At 47.1% G+C, this 21,099-nt stretch overlaps 1 protein-coding gene across 19 annotated transcripts in view; it reads right to left on the bottom strand.

Annotated features, from left to right (window-relative positions):
- The window catches only part of SLC2A9 (solute carrier family 2 member 9), a 279,004-nt gene that overhangs the window by 167,835 nt on the left and 90,070 nt on the right, over positions 1-21,099 (bottom strand). For all 19 annotated transcript variants that reach the window (XM_063809388.1, XM_063809384.1, XM_063809396.1 and 16 more), the window contains one exon: positions 7,466-7,598. In XM_063809388.1, the coding sequence (XP_063665458.1) occupies positions 7,466-7,598 (133 nt within the window). The remainder of the gene's footprint in view (positions 1-7,465; positions 7,599-21,099) is intronic.

Here is a 21,099-nt window from a genome sequence, read left to right on the forward strand (position 1 = left end):
TCTTGGAGGAAGTTTCCATCCTGACAGAGGTCTGGGATTGATGCTGGAAGAGCCCTTTGGTACCATCCAGCACTATCCTAGCCATGAGCAGATGAGGAAACAGTCATCTGGAGAGATGCATGATGGCCAGTTAGTAGCAGAGCTGGATTTACCATGGGGAATTTTTTAATTTTTATTTTACTTTAAGTTCCAGGATACATGTGCAGAATGTACAGGTTTGTTACATAAATAAACGTCTGCCATGGCGGTTTGCTGCACCTATCAACCTGTCATCTAGGTTTTAAGTCCTGCATGCATTAGCTATTTGTCCTAATGCTCTCCCTCCCCTCACCCCCTGCCCACAGGCCCTGGTGTGTGATGTTCCCCTCCCTGTGTCCATGTGTTCTCATTGTTCAGCTCCCACTTATGAGTGAGAGCATGCGGTGTTTGGTTTTCTGTTCCTGTGTTAGTTTGCTGAGGACAATAGCTTTCAGCTTCATCCATGTCCCTGCAAAGAATATGATCTAATTCCTTTTTATGGCTACATAGTATTCCATGGTATATATGTACCATATTTTCTTCATCCAGTCTATCATTGATGGGCATTTGGATTGGTTCCATGTCTTTGCTATTGTAAACAGTGCTGCAATAAACATATATACGCATGTGTCTTTACAGTACAATGATTTATATTCCTTTGGGTATATGCCCAGTAATGGGATTGCTGGGTCAAATGTTATTTCTGGTTCTAGATCCTTGAGGAATAACCACACTGCCTTCCTCAATGGTTGAACTAATTTACATTCCCACCAACAGTGTAAAAGTGTTCCTATTTCTTACTGGGGGGTTTTGAGCCCACTTAGTGCTCATTCTGTGCTGTCTCACTGTCCCTCGGAGGGGGAGCAATGACACTTATAACCACCTGCTGTGGGAGCCTGTGGGTGGTGGCAGAGCCCGAACACCTCCTTCCAGGAGCCTTGGGCCTGACACTAGTCCCTGCCCCTATATGCCCTGGTTCTGACCTCAGAACCTGGAGCTGAGCTGTTTCTTAGAGAGCATCTTGTTCTACTTCTGATGGCGCAGGTAGAGAAACACAGCCCAGAGAGGTGTTGTGACCAAACCAGAACTCCTGACCCCTGCCCAGTGTCAACACTCAGATCCCACAGTCTCTCTGCACCTGCCATGTGGAAGAACTCAACAAGATTGCTGTCCAAGAAGTCATTGGTGAGGAAGCCCAGGAGATGCTGCATGTTGTTTTAGGACGTGTGCCCCTGAACATATGCTCCCAGCACCGTCTCGCCTGCAGATGCACCCAGTCAAACTTGATGGGTCCCAGGACCTCACGCTGGGGGCTTAATAGTTTCCATTCCACTCTTTCCTGCAGGAATCTCTGTGGCTCATAAAACATTAAAATGAGCACTGCTGCCATTTCATGAAATGCCCAGCCTGTGAAGAATGGGTTAAGGGATTTTTGGGAGCTGTTGTGTCTGAACACACCAGGCACATCTGGGAGGCACATCTATGAATCTCCTTCCTCATTAGCATAGCAGCTCTTCACCCTAGGCCCCCAGATGAGGCAGCTGTCTTACGCTGCCTCCTGCGAGAAATTGGAGCCCTTCTGCCAAAATACCATTGCTATAGGTGGAATGTTTGTGCCCCCCAGAAGTAAAAAGTTGAAAATGAATCCCCAAACTGATGGTATCAGGAGGTGGGGCCTTTGGGGAGGTGATCAGGTCGGGGGGGCAGAATCCTTACGAACAGGATTCGCGCCTTTATAAAAGAGAATTACAAAGCACTCTGATATCCATGATCTGATATGATCATTTCTCTGGGCCCTAGAGATAAGCATTCACAGGCAAGAAAACTGAGCCTTTGAGATAACGGGCAGCTTTCCTGAGTCACACAGCTGTGGTATGGGGAAGACGGGGCTGGACCCCAGCTCTGCTAACTCTCAGCTAACCCTGGGCCACATGCTGTGACACACAGTAGGCCTTCCAGAGAGCCACGGAGCATGATGATACTAGCAGCAACATTACCAGGTACAAAGAGGGGAAGAAAAGTGTGTCAACTTCACGGCTGACACCAGAATGTTTCTCAAGCACTGTCATGGCTAAGAAAAATATTTAGATGAATGCCTGGAGCAGCAGGTGTCTGCTGAATGTCTGCATGTGTGCTGCTTCCAGCTACAGAAGGGGCGGGAAGGCGCTCGACATGCTAGAGGGAGGAGAAATCGGGGCTCCAGGGGCACCTAAGAAAGCAGAGGGGATGATGAGCAGAGATGACAGGGAGAGGAAAGAGGAGGCTGTGAGTGGCAGGATGGAGCGACTCCCCCACCACCCTGAAATCTTTGATATGGTCTCTAAACTCTCTGGTGATTTGTTGTACATGGGTGCTGTTGTTTTTGAGAAAACCAAAGAAGGTACTGAATTTCAAGTTGGGACTATCATGTCATCCCAAGAGCAATAGAACTGGTCCCCAAGAAGCAGAGGAGACTCAAAGAACAGGGATGCTCTGAATGGTAAAGAAATGTTGAACTTCCTTCCCTGTGCTGTGGAATTGAAGGTACAGTTGAGAGCTTCCTCCCAGCTCTCAGAGGCACAGAGACCTCCAGCAATCTCAAAGGTTGCACGGGAATGGCACCCATCACAGGCATAACATAGAAAACATCCTCTGCTTCAGCAAAACCCTCAGCAATTCTCTAAATCTAAAGTGAGGCTGGTCCTTACAGCAAGAGTTGCTTGCTCTTTAAAACGAAGAAGTGTGTGGGCAATTTCTAGGAACGACTTCGTGCTCTGAGGGCTGGAGGCTTTGGTAGGGTGGTTTCCGAGCTGTGTTTTCCCGCCCCTTTTTGGCCCTTGGGTTTTCTGTAGGAGACATTTATCTCCGTGGGCCTCTGTTTCTTCACTCAGCACCCTGTCCCAACAAGTTCTCTCTAGCCAGGGAAAAGGGAGTCCTGGGGCTTAGCTAGTCCATGGGCCAAAATGAGGAGACTCTCAGAGGCCACCTATCTTGGCTCACATCTTAGAAATGAAACAGAGCAACAGTGAGGGAGGAGGTCGCTGGTCTTCCGGGAGCAGGTGACTGCCAGCAGAGACCGAGAGAAGACCTCTGAGGCAGTGCGTCCCCACCTCCCTCTGCCCAGCTCCCTCTGCCCGGTTTAGGAGATGGGGACATCTTTATCATTCACAAGGGCAAGCATGGAACGTTACACAGCCCCTCTTCTCTCCTCAGCCATCTCCAGATGGGTATAGGTGAGCTGAGGGCCTCCAGGTAAGGCCACCACAGACAGCAGGGCCTGAAGAGCCAGCTGATCACCCCATGGCCTCCTTCCTGGGTTCTGCGTTGGTTGGTGGGTGCGTTTGGTGCACAGGGGAGGGAGTAAGCGAGGAGTTTACCTCTGTTGCCCCTCCCTCAGCAAGAGCCTACAAAGCACAAAGCCCAGCTCCCTCAAGCATCAGCGGCCTCCGTTTGTGCCTGCATTTACCTGGGCCTGCCCGTATCTATGATGTCTACACTTCTGTGATCACACAGATTCTTTTTATGTTCTCTTTGTTCCCCCACGAACTTTATGTCCTAAGCATGCCTTCATAATGCTACAATCATCTATAATTGTTTGTTAAATAAGTGAATTAAATTGGCATTGGGATATCATTTTCAGTTTTAAGCAGATACACGATTACTTATCTAACTGTTCTTAGATGAAATGGATGCAAATCTGGAATTTAACCCTGGCTTAATATATAAAGTCATAATATTTCAGGAGAAATTTTCTGTGTCTCCAACCCATGGATTAATGATCTTTTGCTATTTTTTTTTTTTTTTTTTTTTTTTTTGAGACGGAGTCTCGCTCTGTTGCCCAGGCTGGAGTGCAGTGGTGCGATCTTGGCTCACTGTAAGCTCTGCCTCCCAGGTTCACGCCATTCTCTTGCCTCAGCCTCCAGAGTAGCTGGGACTACAGGCGCCTGCCAACACGCCCGGCTATTTTTTTTTATTTTTAGTAGAAACAGGGTTTCACCGTGTTAGCCAGGATGGTCTCGATCTCCTGACCTCATGATCTGCCCACCTCGGCCTCCCAAAGTGCTGGGATTACAGGCGTGAGCCACTGCGCCTGGCCGATCTTTTGCTATTATGGTTGTCTTTATGTGCACGTAATGTCTTATAAATAAGAGTCACACACACGCTCAAGGCAGCACCCTGCACTTCAGTGAATTCAGGTTTGAATGAGACAAACTGAGTTAGAATCTCGCTTCTGTGATGAACTATCTGTGGTATCTTAGGCAAGCTACTCAGCCTCTGAGTGGTCATTTCCTTGTCTGCAAAGTTTTGGAGACGTATTGGAGATCACAGAAGCAAAGCACCATGTGTATTGCAGGCACTGGAGGCTGGGATTCTCCTAAACTGACAAGGGTGGCATAAATAAATAAGACCCAGGGCCTGGGACTCATTCCCTGCCACTATGAACTGGGGGTGGGGATGGAGTGGGGATAGGAACATCCCGAAAGTGGCCTCTTGTCTGAAGTGATTGTGTTGATGGCCCAAGTTCGTGGCCTCCCTACGTTTATGTCCTCTACCCTAAAACTTTGAAGCCCCCTTCCACTCTGACTTTGGGTTAGCTATGTGACTTACTTTGGCCAATAGGATTTTAGGAGATTTCAAGCTTAGAGAAAACGCTTGTGTTTTCCATTTCCTCTCTGATTACCATGAGAATGTGCCCTGCTGGCCAGCTGGGGATGAGGTACACTGAACAGAGCTAAGGCCAACCTAGGTCAGCCAGGTGACCAACAGACATGCGAGTGAACTTCAGCTGGCCCCAAGAAAGATTTTAAGGTCAAGCCCTACTAAGATTAACAGAACAACACTGTTGACCTATAGGTTTGTGAACTGGGGAATGCTATTATCTAAAGCCAATGTGTTTTGGGTGTTTTGTTATGCAGCATTATTACAGTAATAGTTGACTAACACAGGGCCTCTTTTCCCCAAATTATCAACAGACTGGAGAAGGGGTATCTCCCACAGTGCCGAGCATGGTGCTAAGTAATAAAGTGCATTTTGTTTACATTCATAAGTTCCAGAGCCAGACTGTCAGAATTCAAATTTCAGTGCTGTCATTGGCTAGCTTTATGTCCTTGGCCAAGTTATCCCATCCTCGGTTTTTTTTTTTTTTAGGTCTTAAAATGGGAATAAAAATATTACCTACTTTCTATGGTTGTTGTGATGATTTAATGAGCTAATGTATGTGAAGTGCTTAGAATGAAATAGTTTTCAATACAGATGAGCCATTAGTGGGTGTTTCTGTCCATCTCCCTTAACTAGACCTTCACCCTCCCTGACTCCTGGGGGGGCAGGAATGTCATCTCATACCACTGTCTTACCCTGTCACCTGGCAGAACACCCAACATGCTAAATATCCATTGCTTGCTGAATGTCTGGAGTAAAATTAGCACTTTTATAGGTACAGATGAAAATTTCAATAAGCTATTTCAACTTAAGGCCAATATCTTTGTTCTTTTTATAGAGTGCACATGTAATATTTATCACGTTTTGTAACTGTACTTCTCCCTCACTCCCTACTGTGCTATGAAATAAAACTTTAAAACCTTCTTCACTGTCTGGCATTGACATGCACTATTCATTCCAACTGTACTTAATTGAAGCATTTCTCAAGTGTTTTTCCTGAGCAGAGCCAGAGGGGGTGAGGGTTACCCTCCCAGGCCAGTAGAGACAGAGCTGGAGGCCTCACCCTCTTCCAATAATGCACAGCCCAGGTGCATCTAGAATCAGATCCCCTTGGTTCTCTCTCTTAGTCACCTTCTTTTTACTCCAGAGACTCTGCCATCTGATAATCATCTGAACCAAACTTTTAGGTGGTTTTTCTCCTCACTGGCCACATGGGAAGTCACCAGGTACAATAGCCACTACTTCCATTTCCTGGTATCTCTCTGTGCACGAGGGGTGTTAGAGGAAAATCTTCTTTGGGTTCCAATCCTTTGGTTACTAATGGGTTTAAGATTGGGGGTGGGAGTTACTAACCAGGGTCCTCTGGAGAAAAGAGGGCTCAAGTCCCAGGTCTATCACCAAACCATAGGCAGAATTTTGTGTATATGGTTACTGTATTGAAGAAAACACTATCATTTCCATCATATTTTCAAAAGCCTCTATAAATCTCTATAAACCAAAACCCACAGCTTTGGGAAATGGAATTCATCCCTGTAAGCCTCAGTTTCTTCATCTGCAAAATGAAGGTAATAACAATTACCTTCTCTGACTTCACTTTAGAGAAATGTTATAAATGAGAAAATGAATCTGATCCATAAACTGCTAGACAAATATAGGTAATTGTTAATATTTCATTATGCCATTTGTTAACTCAGAAAATACTTAGGTAGTGTGAATTTCAAAAGATGTTGCACAAATTGTATATATAATTCTCAAGTCTTTTCCTGGATTTGGACATAGATGAAATTTAGAACTAAAATGCACAGAGTTCTCAGTAATAATGATAGCAGATAATACTACGAACCTTATACGCACCATCTAATTCAGTCCTCACAATGGCCCCATGAGGGAAGTTTATGTCATTTCCTTTTTACAGATGAGGGTTCTGGGGCTCAGAAAGGTTTAAAAAATTGCTCAAGGTCAGACATCAGAGCTGGATGTGAAGGTAGTGCTGGTTACCTTCACATGCCTAACTAACCATGGTGCTGTCAACTGCATCTCATTTTATAAAACTAAAAGAATCAGAATGTGATTGTTCATTCTGCATTGTCTATCTCTAGGCAACATAATTTTGCCTTTTCAGGGCTCTGTAGAGAGATTTCTCTGATTCCGAAAGCCAAGATTTGAATCTGACTCAGCATCCCCCCATTTAGGGCATTTAAAGAAAGCTACATGAGACAACTCCCAAGCCCCTTTGCGAGCCTTATTTTTCTCCCCTGTAAAATGAGTGTATACTCCTTCCTCCCTCGAAGGACTGTTGGCAAGGTCCTGTGGGTCATTGTGCAGAAGCACTCAGACCAGTGCCTGGTGGGATCTGGTGTTCATTCTGTGCTTGCATCTTTTCCTTTCCTGGCAGGTAAATATTAAGACAGAGGAAGTCAGTGAAGGGAGAAGAAGTGGAAGGAGGGCCGCCATGCACCTAAGCCACTCAGAAATTTCAGATGGCTTCATCTCTGTGGCTGGGAACAACCAGAGAGGTGGTAGTGAGACACTGTACAGAAGTGAGGGAACCTGCGTCTTATCTTGTCTGTTCTGGCTTTTCCAGATTCCCTGGGAGACTCCCTGGGTGACTCTGTGTCCCCTCTCTGTCCCCCAGCAAGGCTGTTGGGAAGATGAAATGAGAAGGTACCCTATGATACCCAGCCCAGTGCCTGCAAAAAGGAACAATGACAACACCCCTTCCTGTGCCCATTGGCCCAGGTCCCAGCATGCCTTGCAGTGATGATCTATGCAGGGGCTGGAGCTGTGCAGGAAAGGGAAGGGCCCTCACCTTTCACAGCTCTTGCCTCGTTGTGCTTCTCCAAGAGCAGGTAGCGTGGGCTGTCCGGGAGAAAGGGAAGGCTCAGCAGCTGGACAACGGCAGGGACCACAATCACTCCAAACAGGTATGGCCAGGTACTCTCCTGCGGGAGAAGGAGATGCTGCTGAGTGCAGTGGCCTTTGGTCATTGTTGAGGGGACTGGGCCACTGGACCAGGTGGTTTCGACCCTGCAGAAGGTCTTCCTGCCCAGCATGATCCCCAGGAACAAAGGCTGAGGGAAGGAACTGAGCCAGGCTGGGCACCAGTCCCATGTATATAGCATTTTCCATGCATGAGTCCAGAGACTCCTCAAGAGTCCCCTGTGAGATAGTGACCTGCATGGTAGCTCTGAAAAGCAGGCGGCTCTGGTTGGCCAAGGCCACTCAAGGGCTGCTTGACCCCACTCCCTGGGGAACCATGGTGAGCCTGGGGGATCTTAGGGTATCCTTCTCTTCAACACCAGGGCTGCCTCCCAGGCTGCCCCAAGAATGGAGCCTGCATGTGGAGGTGACATGGGCACCACCGCTAGATATCTAGATGCCCACGACATTCAACCATCTCTGTCTTCTCAGTGAGGACACAAGAAGGGCAGCTGGAGCTCTTGCAGACCCCATGGGAGTGAGGAAGAGGGGGCCGGTGGGGCACAGCTTACCCCTTAGGGAGAGGAGGCCTTTCACTTTCCAGCCAGCTATGAAAGGCAAACAGATCCCTACGACACGCACTATTCAAGAGGCAAGTGATGCACTCCAAGCAGTGACATCCCCTGCAGTGCAGCTTAAATGAAGCCCAGAGCACACGTTACGATGCCCATCGAGGTAGTATTCGTCCTAACCTGCTTTCTTCCTACCCAAGTTTACAAATAGGCTCTCACTGTGCCACTGAAAGAAGAGAATCCCGCTCACAATGCAGTTCTGATCATGAGAAGGAGGAAAAACCAAGTCCTCAATGCCACGTCCTTGACACGTTTATTTCCCAAGAAGGTACAAGGAGACGGCCAAGGGCAAAATAAGACACACTCAGACCTGAAAAGACTTCACATGATAGGCAGAGGTTCTGTTGGCTTCAGGTGGGGCCCATGGGAAGGTACCCTCAGGATCCTGGGGCATCAGAACTGGCAGGGCCTGGGGACAGCCTCCCCACCTCTACCTCAGCTGCCCGCTGGGAGGCAGGGCTTCCCTCTGCTGCTCTCCCAAGACTCGCTCCCTACTGAGGTCCATGGTAACAGAGACTTTTGCAAGTTCTAGGATCCCATGAGGGGAGAGCAGCAGGGCCCCAGGGCTCAGAGTGAGTGGGGAAGTGGCCTGCCAGGGGCACACAGCCAGCAGCTGGTCCAATCATCATCTCCATCTAAGGGGTGCCTTAGATTTGATTCCCTTTTCTGTATCTAATAACAATTTTTATTCACAAAACTCCTCTGGTTCTGCCAGCCAGCATAGCCCTTCCATCGCCCTTTGAGGAACTGGCAAGGCCAATGTCAGCTTTCCAGTTTCAGGAGGAGCTCTCGCTAGAAGGCTGGGAGGGGTAGGCTAGGGCTGTTGGGGGCCCAGGAGGGCCAGGGACAGGGGAGTGGGGAGTGACTGCGCATGGGTGTGGGGTTTCATCTAGGGTGATGCAAATACCCTGGAATTAGGGAAGGCCGATGGTGGCCCGACTCCGTGAAGATACCAAAACCCACTGAGCTGTATACTTTAAAAGGATGAATTTTATGATATGTGTGTCATAGTTTGATTAAAAAGAAAGACCAGGAAGAAAAAACCCCAACATACATAGAAGTGGAATTTTCGCTAGGCCTGTGTGTGGTGGTGTTGATTTTATTTTCTCTCGGGGTTTGGCTGCCGTCTCAGTAAGGGTAAAAACAGAATCTGAGAAAACACTAGGGAACCAACCCCATGAAGCTCCTACCACGTGCCAGATGTGGTGTGAGCCCTTCCCATGGCTGTCTCCTTCCACCGCACAGCCGCCAGCCCCACACACAGCCAGCAATACTGCTGCATGTTAAAGGTGTGGCAGGTGATTCCTGTGCTGAGGCCTCCCAGCCAGGAGCCACACAGGTGGAAATCAAGCCTAATATTTTCCCACAGTATCGTCACAGTGGGGGCACTTCCCAGGGGTGGTGTTTTTGGAGCTGCCACTGGGTGGAAGGGCACCCCCAGCATAGGAACAGCATGTATAACCACACAGAGGCATGATCCACCCAGGCTCATTGGGGAACAACAACTGTAGTGGAAACAGAAGGTCAGGGGATGCCGGAGATGTGGGAGCTGAGGCTGGAGCCTTGAGCAGAGGTCAGGTCATGGGTGGCTTTGCTGCCTTTCCATGGCTCTTGGATTTGGCTTGAGGACAACAGGAGCCTTTGAGGGGTCTATGCACTAGCTGAGATGGACACTCTCTATTTCCTTGAATCTACAATTCAGTGTTTTTGGAATCTTATATCAGTGGGTATGTTTCACACTGCATGACTTATTCCTGAAAGGCTGTTATCAAGTTTATGGCATAGCTTTTGATCCCTGGTCTCTTAAATACAAGGACATGTGGACTCTTTCTTAAGGGGGGTCGCATGGGTGACTATGGTCTTATTTCTACCTCTGGAGAAATGGTGGATTCTTTAAACCTCAGGGTGGGCAGCCCCCGGATTGGGATGCCAACATTTCTGAACTGGGGAAGGACAATGGCAGTGGCCACTCTGCACACATCCCTGGGGTGAACAGCGGAAAAGGTGAGGGTCGGGAGTGTCCAGAGTGGAGCTCAGATAAGAGTTTACTCCAGAGGGACTGAGCTTAGCCAGCAGAAGAGTCTGAACCTGGCTTTTTCCAGCAAGTGTTCAGAGATTTCCTGGAGATATTAGCTGGCTGCAGGGAGAGGTGTTGTAGTTAGGAGAGATTATTCCCCTCACCTTCTACCAAGAAAAGTGTGACTGGGTGTGTGGGTAGGGTGTGTGTTGAATGAAGTGTTTCCACCCATATTATACATGTGGCCCACCCAAATAATAAAAATAGCTAGGATGACCTGCGCACACGTCATCTCGATGAGTAAGTGCCTAGCCTGCTCACTCATTCCTGCCGTGGGGCCACAATAAAGGCTCTGCTATGCCCTGTGCTTTATGGAAGAATTTCTGACAATGAACATGCACATCTTCTCTCCCAATGACAGTGGTAAAGATGTAATCGCCATCAGCAACCCTTACTGAGCAGGGGCTTGCAGCCAGGGTCAGGGCAACCTAGTGAGTGGCTATGGGCACAGCTCTCTTGCAGGCTGTCTGGAGTTGAATTCTGCCTCTACCCCCACTCACTGTGCTGTGGGCAAGTTATCGAAATGCCTATGCCTCAGTGTTCTCATCTGTAAAATGGGGACAGTGACAACACGTATTCCTAGGGAGGATTTCTGTTGGGAGGATTTAGTCCATGAATGGATGTCAGGAGTGCTGAGCACAGGCCTGCACACACTGTAGGTGTTCAACAGGAAAGAGTGGCTTTTATTACCAAGCACATTGGATAGTTCATCTCTTCTCATCCTCACAACAGCTCGCAGACAGAGAGCCTGTGATTATCTCCACTATACAGAAATATTAACTGCAGCACAGAGGGGTTCAATGGCTCATTGAGGCCACAACTCGGTCATAGAGGCATGACTGGCAGCCAAATCTGGGATCCCAGAGTCTGAATTTAAATCCAGGAGGCCTGATAAGACATACCTAGTGACCAGAGAGGAGCCACCAGACCACCAGACTCAGGGGAAGGGCCAGGAGAGCTTGGTCTGAACTTCTACCATCTGACCCAGGCCTAAGACCCTCAGTGGCCCTTCATGGAGCTCCTGGGCACTTGGTCCCAACACAGAGCTGAGGCCTCAGTGTTTTACATTAGATGGGCATGGCCTGAAGGCAGAGACCTGCTAGCACACAGTAGTGGTTCAATACATGTCTATTGAAGGAGCAAATCAGCGTGGGAAAGGGCTTTCCTACACACTGGTCCCTTTCACAAACAGCCCTTGCCATTTTCAGACAGTGGCCTCTGAGTGTCTTTTTCAGGGGCTGTTCAAAAAGGAAGCCATGTTTTAAAAAACCGCATATTACTCGCCTGACACAAGACCATGAGGTGCCACCAAACGACAACCTCAAAGATGAGTCTTTGTGGTGTCGGTCCAGCCTGCTGGGTTTGGTAAAGCCCTAGAGCATCCATCTAGGAGAACACAGGCAGTCTTTGCACCTGCTATTTCACTCAGGAGGAAAGAAAAGGATAGTCTTGTCGGCCAAGGTGATTTTTAACTCCCAGTCAGGTCAGGCGAATGGGCTTTGCAATAACTCTATTATCTTCTTCTTTAATCTGCAGGTTTCCATGTTTTAAATAGACTTCCAGGTCATATTTCCCCCAAGCTATAGACTACTTTAGTCCATAAATAATATCATCCTGGACTATGATGAATCAGCAAAAAATGTTTAAGTAGAGTTGAAAGCATTACTCTTACCCCAAGTCAAGTTCTTATAAAGGATGTTCCAATATGCTCATGGCCCCCAGACAAGGGAGCACGGTGAGGGGGTTGATGCTGGCTGGGCCACTTATGCCTCTGACAGCAAAAGGGCTCCAGAAGTGGCCATTGCTCCATGCTGCTGGATTGGAAAGGGGAAGAGCAAGCCCTACCTTACACAGCTATTTGGGGGATTAAATGAAATGCTCTTCTTTATATTTCTTCATATTTAGGCTCTTATTCTAATAATGGCTTACATTGATCAAGTGGGCTCCACATGCCCAGCTCCCTGCTAAGTGTGTTACAAATGTAACCTTGTGTTACATAAGAACAGTCCAGAATGTCATCTAAATACAACCTTGATCTTTGTCTCCTTATTCCTCTAAAATTTAATCCCTGGGGCTTTATTTCCCTGCCCCATTCTAGGGGCTCACGTCTTTTCTGCTGAAACTGAGCGGAGTCCTATCCTAGAATCACAATTTCAATTTAGACATCAGAATTGCCAGTACAAAATAATAATCAAAATCAACCGAATTGAATGGATTGACTGACACTTCTTCCATCTCCCATACCCCTTCCTCCAAGCCTGCTTTAGGCTAGAAGCCTGCAGTGGAAAGAGCTGGGGTGGGAGGTAGATGGTTGACTTCTCTATTTCTCTCCTCCTTCCTACCCCTCTTCCCCAGGCTTGCTAGCCAGTGTCTGACCCCTCTAGGAACCAAGTGTGTGAGGCTGTACGTTGGGACTCTGGGGCCAATGGATGTGTAAAACTGATATTGTTTCCTCATGAGCACTTTCTGAGGGTTCCGGAGTGTCCCAACCTTGGGACCACCCACTCGCCCTTGCAGTTGTCCTAGCCTGCAGGTTTGCAGGTGCTCTTTCTCTGTCTCTGCTGCAAGGTGTACATCTCTTTCTGTCTCTCCATTGCAGCTCAAGGGATCCAGGGTCAAGGCTGCTCTGCGTATTTGTGAAAGGTGCACCGAGCACTCAGCTCCCTGATAAGGGGGTGAGCTGAGGCTAAATCCAGCCCACTCTGACCCCAACCTAGGTGGCCATGAGGTTAGTGTATTAATATTAATCATGTTTTATGTGTTCTGTATTTTATTTCGCTTTCATATTGTATGACCTTTCTGATTTCAGAGAGACCGACCTTTCCCGAGCAGTTATTAATAGCAGCTCCCTAGCTATTAATAATTCCTAGAGCTAGTAAACAACCTGCCTGAGAGCAGGCCTTTCGTATGCAAACCCACCAATCCAAAGTCTATACTCCAATCACTTCCTTTATCAAACTCTCACACTCTGAGCCAACATTTCCCCTCCCACAGGCCACTCCAGAGCCAGGTATCAGACAACTAGGGAACAGCCCTGTAGCCCAGAGCCTGGCAACATGATCTCAAGCCTGCCTCCCCTGCTCACTCATTCCTGCCATGGGGCCACAATAAAGGCTCTGGTGCAGGCTGTCCCCTCCCTCTTTCTGCCTCCTGACTGACCCAGTGCTTCCCTGCGTGGTCCTGCATGGCGTGGTATGTCCCCTCCTCTAGGGAACTGTGAGTAATAAATTCTTCTTTCAAATAAGGTTGCCTCCATGTCCATCACCTCGCCATACAGGATTCATACAAATTCTGGGTAAATTTTAGAACAGCTGGTTGCCCCTCCCACTCAGGCATGTATGTTCTTGCTGTAGGTGGCCACTTATTTCTTTCTAAACACCACCCCCCCGACCCCTTACCTTCCATGACACACTCTCCCTGGTTCTCCTCCAGCTTCTCGGGATACTTATCCAAGGTTTTGAGGCAAGCCCTCCTCTCATTCATCTCACACACATCCCCCAGGTAGTGATTCTTGAACTTGGGTGCCCATTGGAATCACTTGGAGAGTTTTTACAAACTACTGATACTCATTCCCTACTCTCAGAGATTTGGGGTTAATTGGTCTGGGGGTGTGGCTTAGGTGCTGGGGTTGTTCAAGCTCTCCAGGTGACTCTAATGTAGAGCTATTTGACGGCCACTGTCCTAGGGCTTCCCCCACACCTGCGTCACCTGCAGTGAATGGTGGTGCATGGCCCAGAACTGACAAGCTTGACTTATAGCTGCTGGGAGCATTACTGGCTGTGGACCACAGCTGGGCCTGTCCTCTGGAATTGCCCTTGAAGGATGTTTCCCCCACCAAGGCTACCCAGCCCTCCCCAAGAACAAACTGCATCCAATGGCTGACTGATGTGGGGGCAAAAAGTTCTGTTCCCCCACCTCCAAATTATCCCACTCTGATGGGCCATCCCAGCTCCAGAGCTCCCTGTGGGCTCAACTGAGACCTCTGTTGTGCTGAGGGTTGCTCACCTTTTCCCTCTGCTGAATCCTGGTCCCATCTCTTCCCCTGCAGGCACTGATCTGAGCTCATTCTCCAATCAGCTTCCTGCCCACATCTCCATCTCAGGGTCTCTTTTCTGGGGAACTCAACCTAAGACACATCTATGGGCCCATGATTCCAAATCTTCATGTCCATCCACACATCTGACAAAAATTATTTACTTGGCCAAACATTAGTCAGCCCATTGAAACTTCTCCTAGGCCCATCTGTGTACTTCCCTGTAAAATACAGCTTTAGCGAAGGACGCTCCTAGGCCATTTTAGCAAGAACCCCTTTCTGCAGCACATCTATCTACTCATCCTTTACATTATAGCATTCCCTCCCGTGGATGACTTCTCTATCTGGTACCAATTTCCATTAAAGCACTTGTTATTCTGCATAGCAATGTGCTTTTTATGGGTGTGTTTCCCTATAGACGGAGCTCCTGAAGGGCCACCCATTGCCCTGTTCCTTTATTTATCTGCCCAGTGCCAGGTAAAAGGCAGATGTTTAGTAAATGCCTGTTTACTGAATGCATGTTGGGGAGGATGAATGACAGCACAGATAAGAGATGCTCCAGCTAGATACAGAAATCCCTGAAACGACAGACACTCCTGCTTTTAAAATACTTTTTATAAAAATGCTAAAACTGTCCTATATGTTGTCCTATTAGAGGGCTGATGTTTTATAGTATTATAAATAATATTTTCCCACAAAGTATTATTATAATTTCTAGTCCATAGAAGAGAAAATGTAGACCTGTAAAGGTCAGGTAACTCATGCCAAGGCACATGAGAAATTAGGGGGTCTGGCAGAACAAGAGCCTGGCTCTTCTGATCCCTGGACGGGGCTCTTTCCTTGACATTATTCCTCAGATCTGCAGTTCTTGGAGCAAAGCACTGCTGCCTTGCCACCTTCCCTTCCCTCATGGTGGCAGCTGCTAGCTGAATAGGGAATTTATATGCAGATTCTATCAGGCTGAACCTGTCATACTCCTCTATGGCAGGTCCTATACAGAACTCATCGGTGATCACTCAAGCTCAACTCCAATAGCTCATGCTATTACAAAAACATCAAGATAGTGAAGCCTGCACTCACATTCCATAGGGTTGCTTTGTTACATCTTTGAATGCTTCCTGCTTGTTTAGCAGTGGGGCCTCACAGGGAAATAGTGACAGCCAGCAAATGTTCATGGAGCTTCTTTGACCTTACCGTCCCTCCCAACAACCGCCTCCTGGGAAGGACCCTGCTGGCCACAGCTTTACTAAATCCTGGGGTGGGGAGCATGTGGCTGGTCGTGTTTGCCTTACCAACCTTACCTGTTGGGCATGAGGGTCAATGTCACCCTCTCCACACCTGACCCCACAGAGTACAAGCCAGATAGTAAGATGGCTCAATTCATTGCAGCAAATATGTTGTTCTAGAATTGCTATTTTTGGTGCGCATTCATGCTCTGATTCTATTTCAACACTAACAATAACAGGTATCTCAAGAACATGGGCTTTTGTGATTACCTCTCATTTTTCTCTGTTGGAAATAATAATGAGATGAACTTCCAAGGCTACAACACTCACCACACAAAAAGTGGTTTTGAGAATTGGATGTGAGAGAAGCACCCACATAGAGCCCCACCATGGGTCATCTTTCAAGAAATGCTCCTTCCCCTATTCCTAAAACATTTTCTGTTTTTCAAAGGGTTTGGATGTCCTCTGCCTTGCTTGGTTCTCAAGCAATCTTAAGGGAAAAAATGCTCAATATCACTAATCATCAGAGAAATGGAAATCAAAACCGCAATGAGATATCATCTCACCCCTGTCAAAATGGCTATTATTAAATGACAAAAAATAACAGATGCTGGCAAGGATGCAGAGAAAAAGGAAAACTTAAACACTGTTCATGGGAACGTATACTAGTATAGCTGTGAAAGAAAACAGTATGGAGATTTCTCAAAAAACTAAAAATACAATTACCATTCAATCCAGCAATCTCACCTCTGGGTACTACTCAAAGGAAAAGAAATTCATACGTCAAAGGGATACCTGTACTCACATGTTTATTGCAGTACTATTCACAATAGTAAAGATATGGAATCAATATAAGTGTCCATCAATGGATGAATAAAGAAAATTTGGTGTATATATACATCATGGAATACTATTCAGCCATTAAAAAGAATGAAATCATGTCATTTACAGCAACGTGGATGGAATTGGGGGGCATTAACTAAAGTGAGATAAGCCAGGCACAAAAAGACAAATATTGCATGTTCTCTCTCACTTATATGTGGAAGCTAAAAAATTTGATCATATGGATGTGGAGAGTGTAAAGATAGATAACAGAGACAGAGAAGGGTGGTGGGGTGAGATAAAGAGAAGCACGCTAAAGGGTATAAAAAGGAATAAATCCAATGTTTGATAGCAGGGTAGGATAACTAAAGTTAACAAAAATGTATTTTATTCAGGTGATGGATACCTTAAATATTCTGACTCAATCACCACACAAATATGTGTAACAAAATTTCACACATACCCCATAAATTTGTACAGATAATAAAGAATTATAATTGCCATATCCCACTTAGGAAGGCTTGAGGAGTAAATGTCAAAATGTCAATATGGAATCAGAAAAGTTTATTTTTAAAAAAACAGTAATCATCTTTAGGAATTTGGCTTTTTGAGAACTGTCCTTTCTGTCTAAAGGAAATGTACTTCTTTCTAGAAGAATAAGCTAATAAAGATGTGAGAAATCAAATTTTATAAATGTTCCTCATTATTCTCAATGGAAAAAGGTGGTATGAAAGTTTTTGATATGGAATCTTTAAAAAGCTTGAAAAGTAAAATTGTCAGAAAAGGACAGGAAATTTACAAAAGATTCATTTAATGTTTGGATGAATGGTTGCAGAATTAGAGTAGGTATCAAAGCAGTGGGGTTAAGCTGACTGCCTGGAAGGCAGAGGCTAAAGCACTGTGGCTTCCATTTGCCACGGCTCAGCTCATAAGACTCCCAATGCCACAGAAGCCAAGAAAGAGAGTGCCCTCTGGAGTTGGCCCACCTCCGAGGTTGGGTCCTGAACCCTGGTCCTGCCACTTACTGATTGTGAGATAACAGATAAACCACTTCACCCCTCTACTCCTCAGTTTGCTCATCCGTAAAGTTTAGTCCACAGAGGAGGACCTCACATGCAGTAGGGGCTTTATAAGTGCTTGACATAATTAGAATATATGTCCCTGCCAAATATCATGTTGAATTATAATCGCCGATGTTGGAGGTGGGGCTTGGTGGAAGGTGTTTGGGTTATGGGGTTGGATCCCTCATGGCTTAGTGCTGTCCTCATGATGGTGAATGAGTTCTCCCAAGATTTGGTTGTTTAAAATTTGTGGCACCTTCCCCAGCCTTACTTCTGCTTTTGCCAGGTGATGTGCCTGCTCCTGGAGGCCTCCCCAGAAGCTGAGCAGGTGCCAGTGCCATGCATGTACAGTCTGCAGAACCATGAGCCAATTAAACCTCTTTTCTTTATAAATTACCCTGTCTCAGATCTGTCTGTCTTTTTTTTTTTTTAAAGACAGGATCTCATTCAGTCTCCCAGGCTGTAGTGCAGTGACGCAATCTCAGCTCACTGCAGCCCCAACCTCCTAGGCTCCTCCCACCTTAGCCTCCCGGTAGCTAGGACTACAGGCATGCACCACCAAGGCCAGCTAATTTCTGTATTTTTTGTAGAGATGGGATTTCACCATGTTGCCCAGGCTGGTCTCAAACCCCTGGGTTCAAGCGATCTACCTGCCACAGCTTCCCAGAATGCTGGGATTACCGGCGTGAGTCAGGTGTTTACAGCCGTGCAAGAATGGCCAAATACAATGTTTGATAAATAATAGAAATAACAATGTCAGAGCTGTTTTGGAAGAGATTACCGCATTCCAGAAGCGGTCGGGTCATTTTCTGCTATGGTGAATTTCTATTCACAGATTCTGTGATCTGAATGTCCTATAACTCTAACAAGCTGTAATTCTTGTGTTGTAAGATGCTTTGCAAAAGTCCTAGAATCACACACTTGTGATTTTAATGTTCTATATCCAAGTTTCTCTGATTCACAAGTTCTGTGACTTTAATTCTTCAGATCCTAAAAGTCTTTTAGGAGGTTCGGTTCGCATCTTGGTCATTCCTGACTGGAAACTGGGCAAAGTGGGGCAAGCTTAGCTTGTGCTGTTTTCCAAATACCCACTGAACCCGCTATGCCTCTTGGCCATGGGTAGGAGGTAGAGAACCAAAGCCCAGAGAGCCAGTGCTTCTCCTGAGGTAACGTCGTTGGGCAGTGACGAGAGGTCCCACACTGTATCATCTGCCTGTCTCAAATCTCAGCCACATGCTGTTGCTTAAAGAGCTGGAGCCACTGAGGGCCAGGTGGGCCCAGATGTGGGCACTGGTGCCTTGCCCGTCTGAGTTTGAGTCCTCTCCTCACTGCACTGCCTGCTCCCTTGGTCATTTTGGACCTCAAATTTAAATTTAACCTCTATGAGCCTCACTTTCCTTATCAATAAAATAGAGATAATAAAACCTGCATTACTGGTTGTGCTGGGGATTCAATAGATTACATGCAAAGTGCTCAGCCTAATGCCCAGTTTAGGGGTTTTTTGTTTGTTGTTTGTTTTTTGAGACAGGGTCTCACTCTGTTACCCAGGCTGGAGTACAGGGGTGCAATCATGGCTCACTGCAGCCTTGACTTCCCAGGCTCAGGTGGTTCTCCCACCTCAGCCTCCTGAGCAGCTAAGATGGCAGGCATGCACTACCGTGCCCAGCTAAATTTTGTTTGTTTGTTTGTTTGCTTGTTTGTTTGAGATGCAGTTTTGCTTTTGTTGCCCAGGATGGAGTGCAACGGCAACATCTTGGCTCACTACAACCTCCACCTCCTGGGCTCAAGCAATTCTCCTGCCTCAGCCTCCCGAGTAGCTGGGATTACAGGCATGAGCCACCATGCCCGGCTGATTTTGTATTTTTGGTAGAGACAGGGTTTCTCCTTGTTGGTCAGGCTGGTCTCTGACTCCCGACCTCAGGTGATCCACCCACCTCAGCCTCCCAAAGTGCTGGGATTACAGGCTTGAGCCACTGCGCCCAGCCCTAACTTTTTGTAGAGATGAGGTTTTGCCATGTTGCCCAGGCCGGTCTCAAACTCCGGGGCTCAAGAGATCCACTTGCCTTGGCCTCCCAAAGTGCTGGGATTACAGGCATGAGCCAATGTGCCCAGCCAATGCCCAGTTCTTAGTAACACTCACTCAACAGCTGTCACTGTTACCATTTCACACAGCCCAAAGGGCCTGGCCGCAGACATGGGGCTCCCCACTGGAAGACTTGTCTGAAACTATATTTGTTTGGACCTAGATTGGGCAGGAAGGAGCAACCCTTGCTCCCCACTCCTCTGGGCTACATAAAGAAGTCTTTGCCTACACACTACTGACCTCCTGCTCTGCCCTAACTTCACGATGGAGTTACTTATGGGGTTACTGGGTGACAGCCATTGGTCTATACTGGCTGGTGGCTGGCATGTGGAGCCATACATGCAGGGGGTGAGACCTTTTTCTCCCTCTTCCTCTGGATCTAGGTGTGGTAGCGGCCCTGGGTGAGTGGGTGTCTACAGACTCTACAGTCCCAAATGTTCCCTTGGGTAGAGGGTGCAAGGCCCAGACAAGACCTGCTTCCTGCTCACCTAGCCAGGACCTACCATGACCCCTGATGAGTAAAAGAGGTAGTGTCTGACCCCTGCCTCTGTTATAGTGGGTAGTCAGGCATTCCCCACCAGGAATGTCAGGTGGCCATCAGGTGATGGTCAGGCAGTTGTCAAACTGTCTCTCTAAAATAATAATTGGTCACAGCTGGCAATTATTGGGAAAGGCAGTCTCCCAATAGAAAAAAACCTAAAACTGGTGATCAGAAGCTTCCCGACAAGATCTCAGGAGTTGGGCGAGTGGGCTCAAGCATATGCACGAAAAGGCAAAATGGCAGAGTTTACCTGGTATATGGCCTTCCTCTGGGAACTTTTGACTGGTGAGGGAAAAACGCCTCAAGTCAGCATGTGCACAACGTCAGTAAACACACCGCGTGTGCGGCCCCTCCTAAGTGCTGGCAGGCCACTGTGCATGCAAACAGCCCAATCCAAGGGGAAGAATCAGGGAGAGGAGACGCAATCCCCTGGAAGCATAACATATAAAACTCCAAGTCAAAGTTCAAACCGTGCACTTGATCTCTCAAGTCGCTCCCTTGGTGCTCTCCAAGTGTACTTTACTTCCTTTCATTCCTGCTGTAACGCTTTTTAATAAGCTTTCACTCCTGCTCTAACTCTTGCCTCAGTCTCTCCCTCTGCCTTATGCCCCTCGTCAAATTTTTTCTTCTGAGGAGGCAAGAATTGAGGTTGCTGCAGACCTGTATGGATTTGCTGCCGCGGACACCTCTGTCTCTCAAAGATTCCAGATTTGGGTCAGTATTAACCTTTTGAGCCCCACTGGACATTCTCTAGGGATTCTTATTCAAAAGGTCTGAGGTAGGGCTCAAGCATCTGGATTTTTTTTTTTTTTTTTTTTTTTTTTTTTTTGAGATGGAGTTTCACTCTTGTTGCCCAGGCTGGAGTGTAGTGGTGCAAACTTGGCTCACTGCAACCTCTGCCTCCCATGTTCAAGCGATTCTCCTGCTCCAGCCTCCCGAGTAGCTGGGATTACAGGCACCCACCACCATGCCCAGCTAATTTTTCGTATTTTTAGTACAGATGGGGTTTCACCATGTTAGCCAAGCTTGTCTCAAACTCCTGACCTCAG

The sequence above is a fragment of the Pan troglodytes genome, chromosome 3 (genome assembly GCF_028858775.2).
Source record: "Pan troglodytes isolate AG18354 chromosome 3, NHGRI_mPanTro3-v2.0_pri, whole genome shotgun sequence".
In the NCBI taxonomy this organism is placed as follows: domain Eukaryota; kingdom Metazoa; phylum Chordata; class Mammalia; order Primates; family Hominidae; genus Pan; species Pan troglodytes.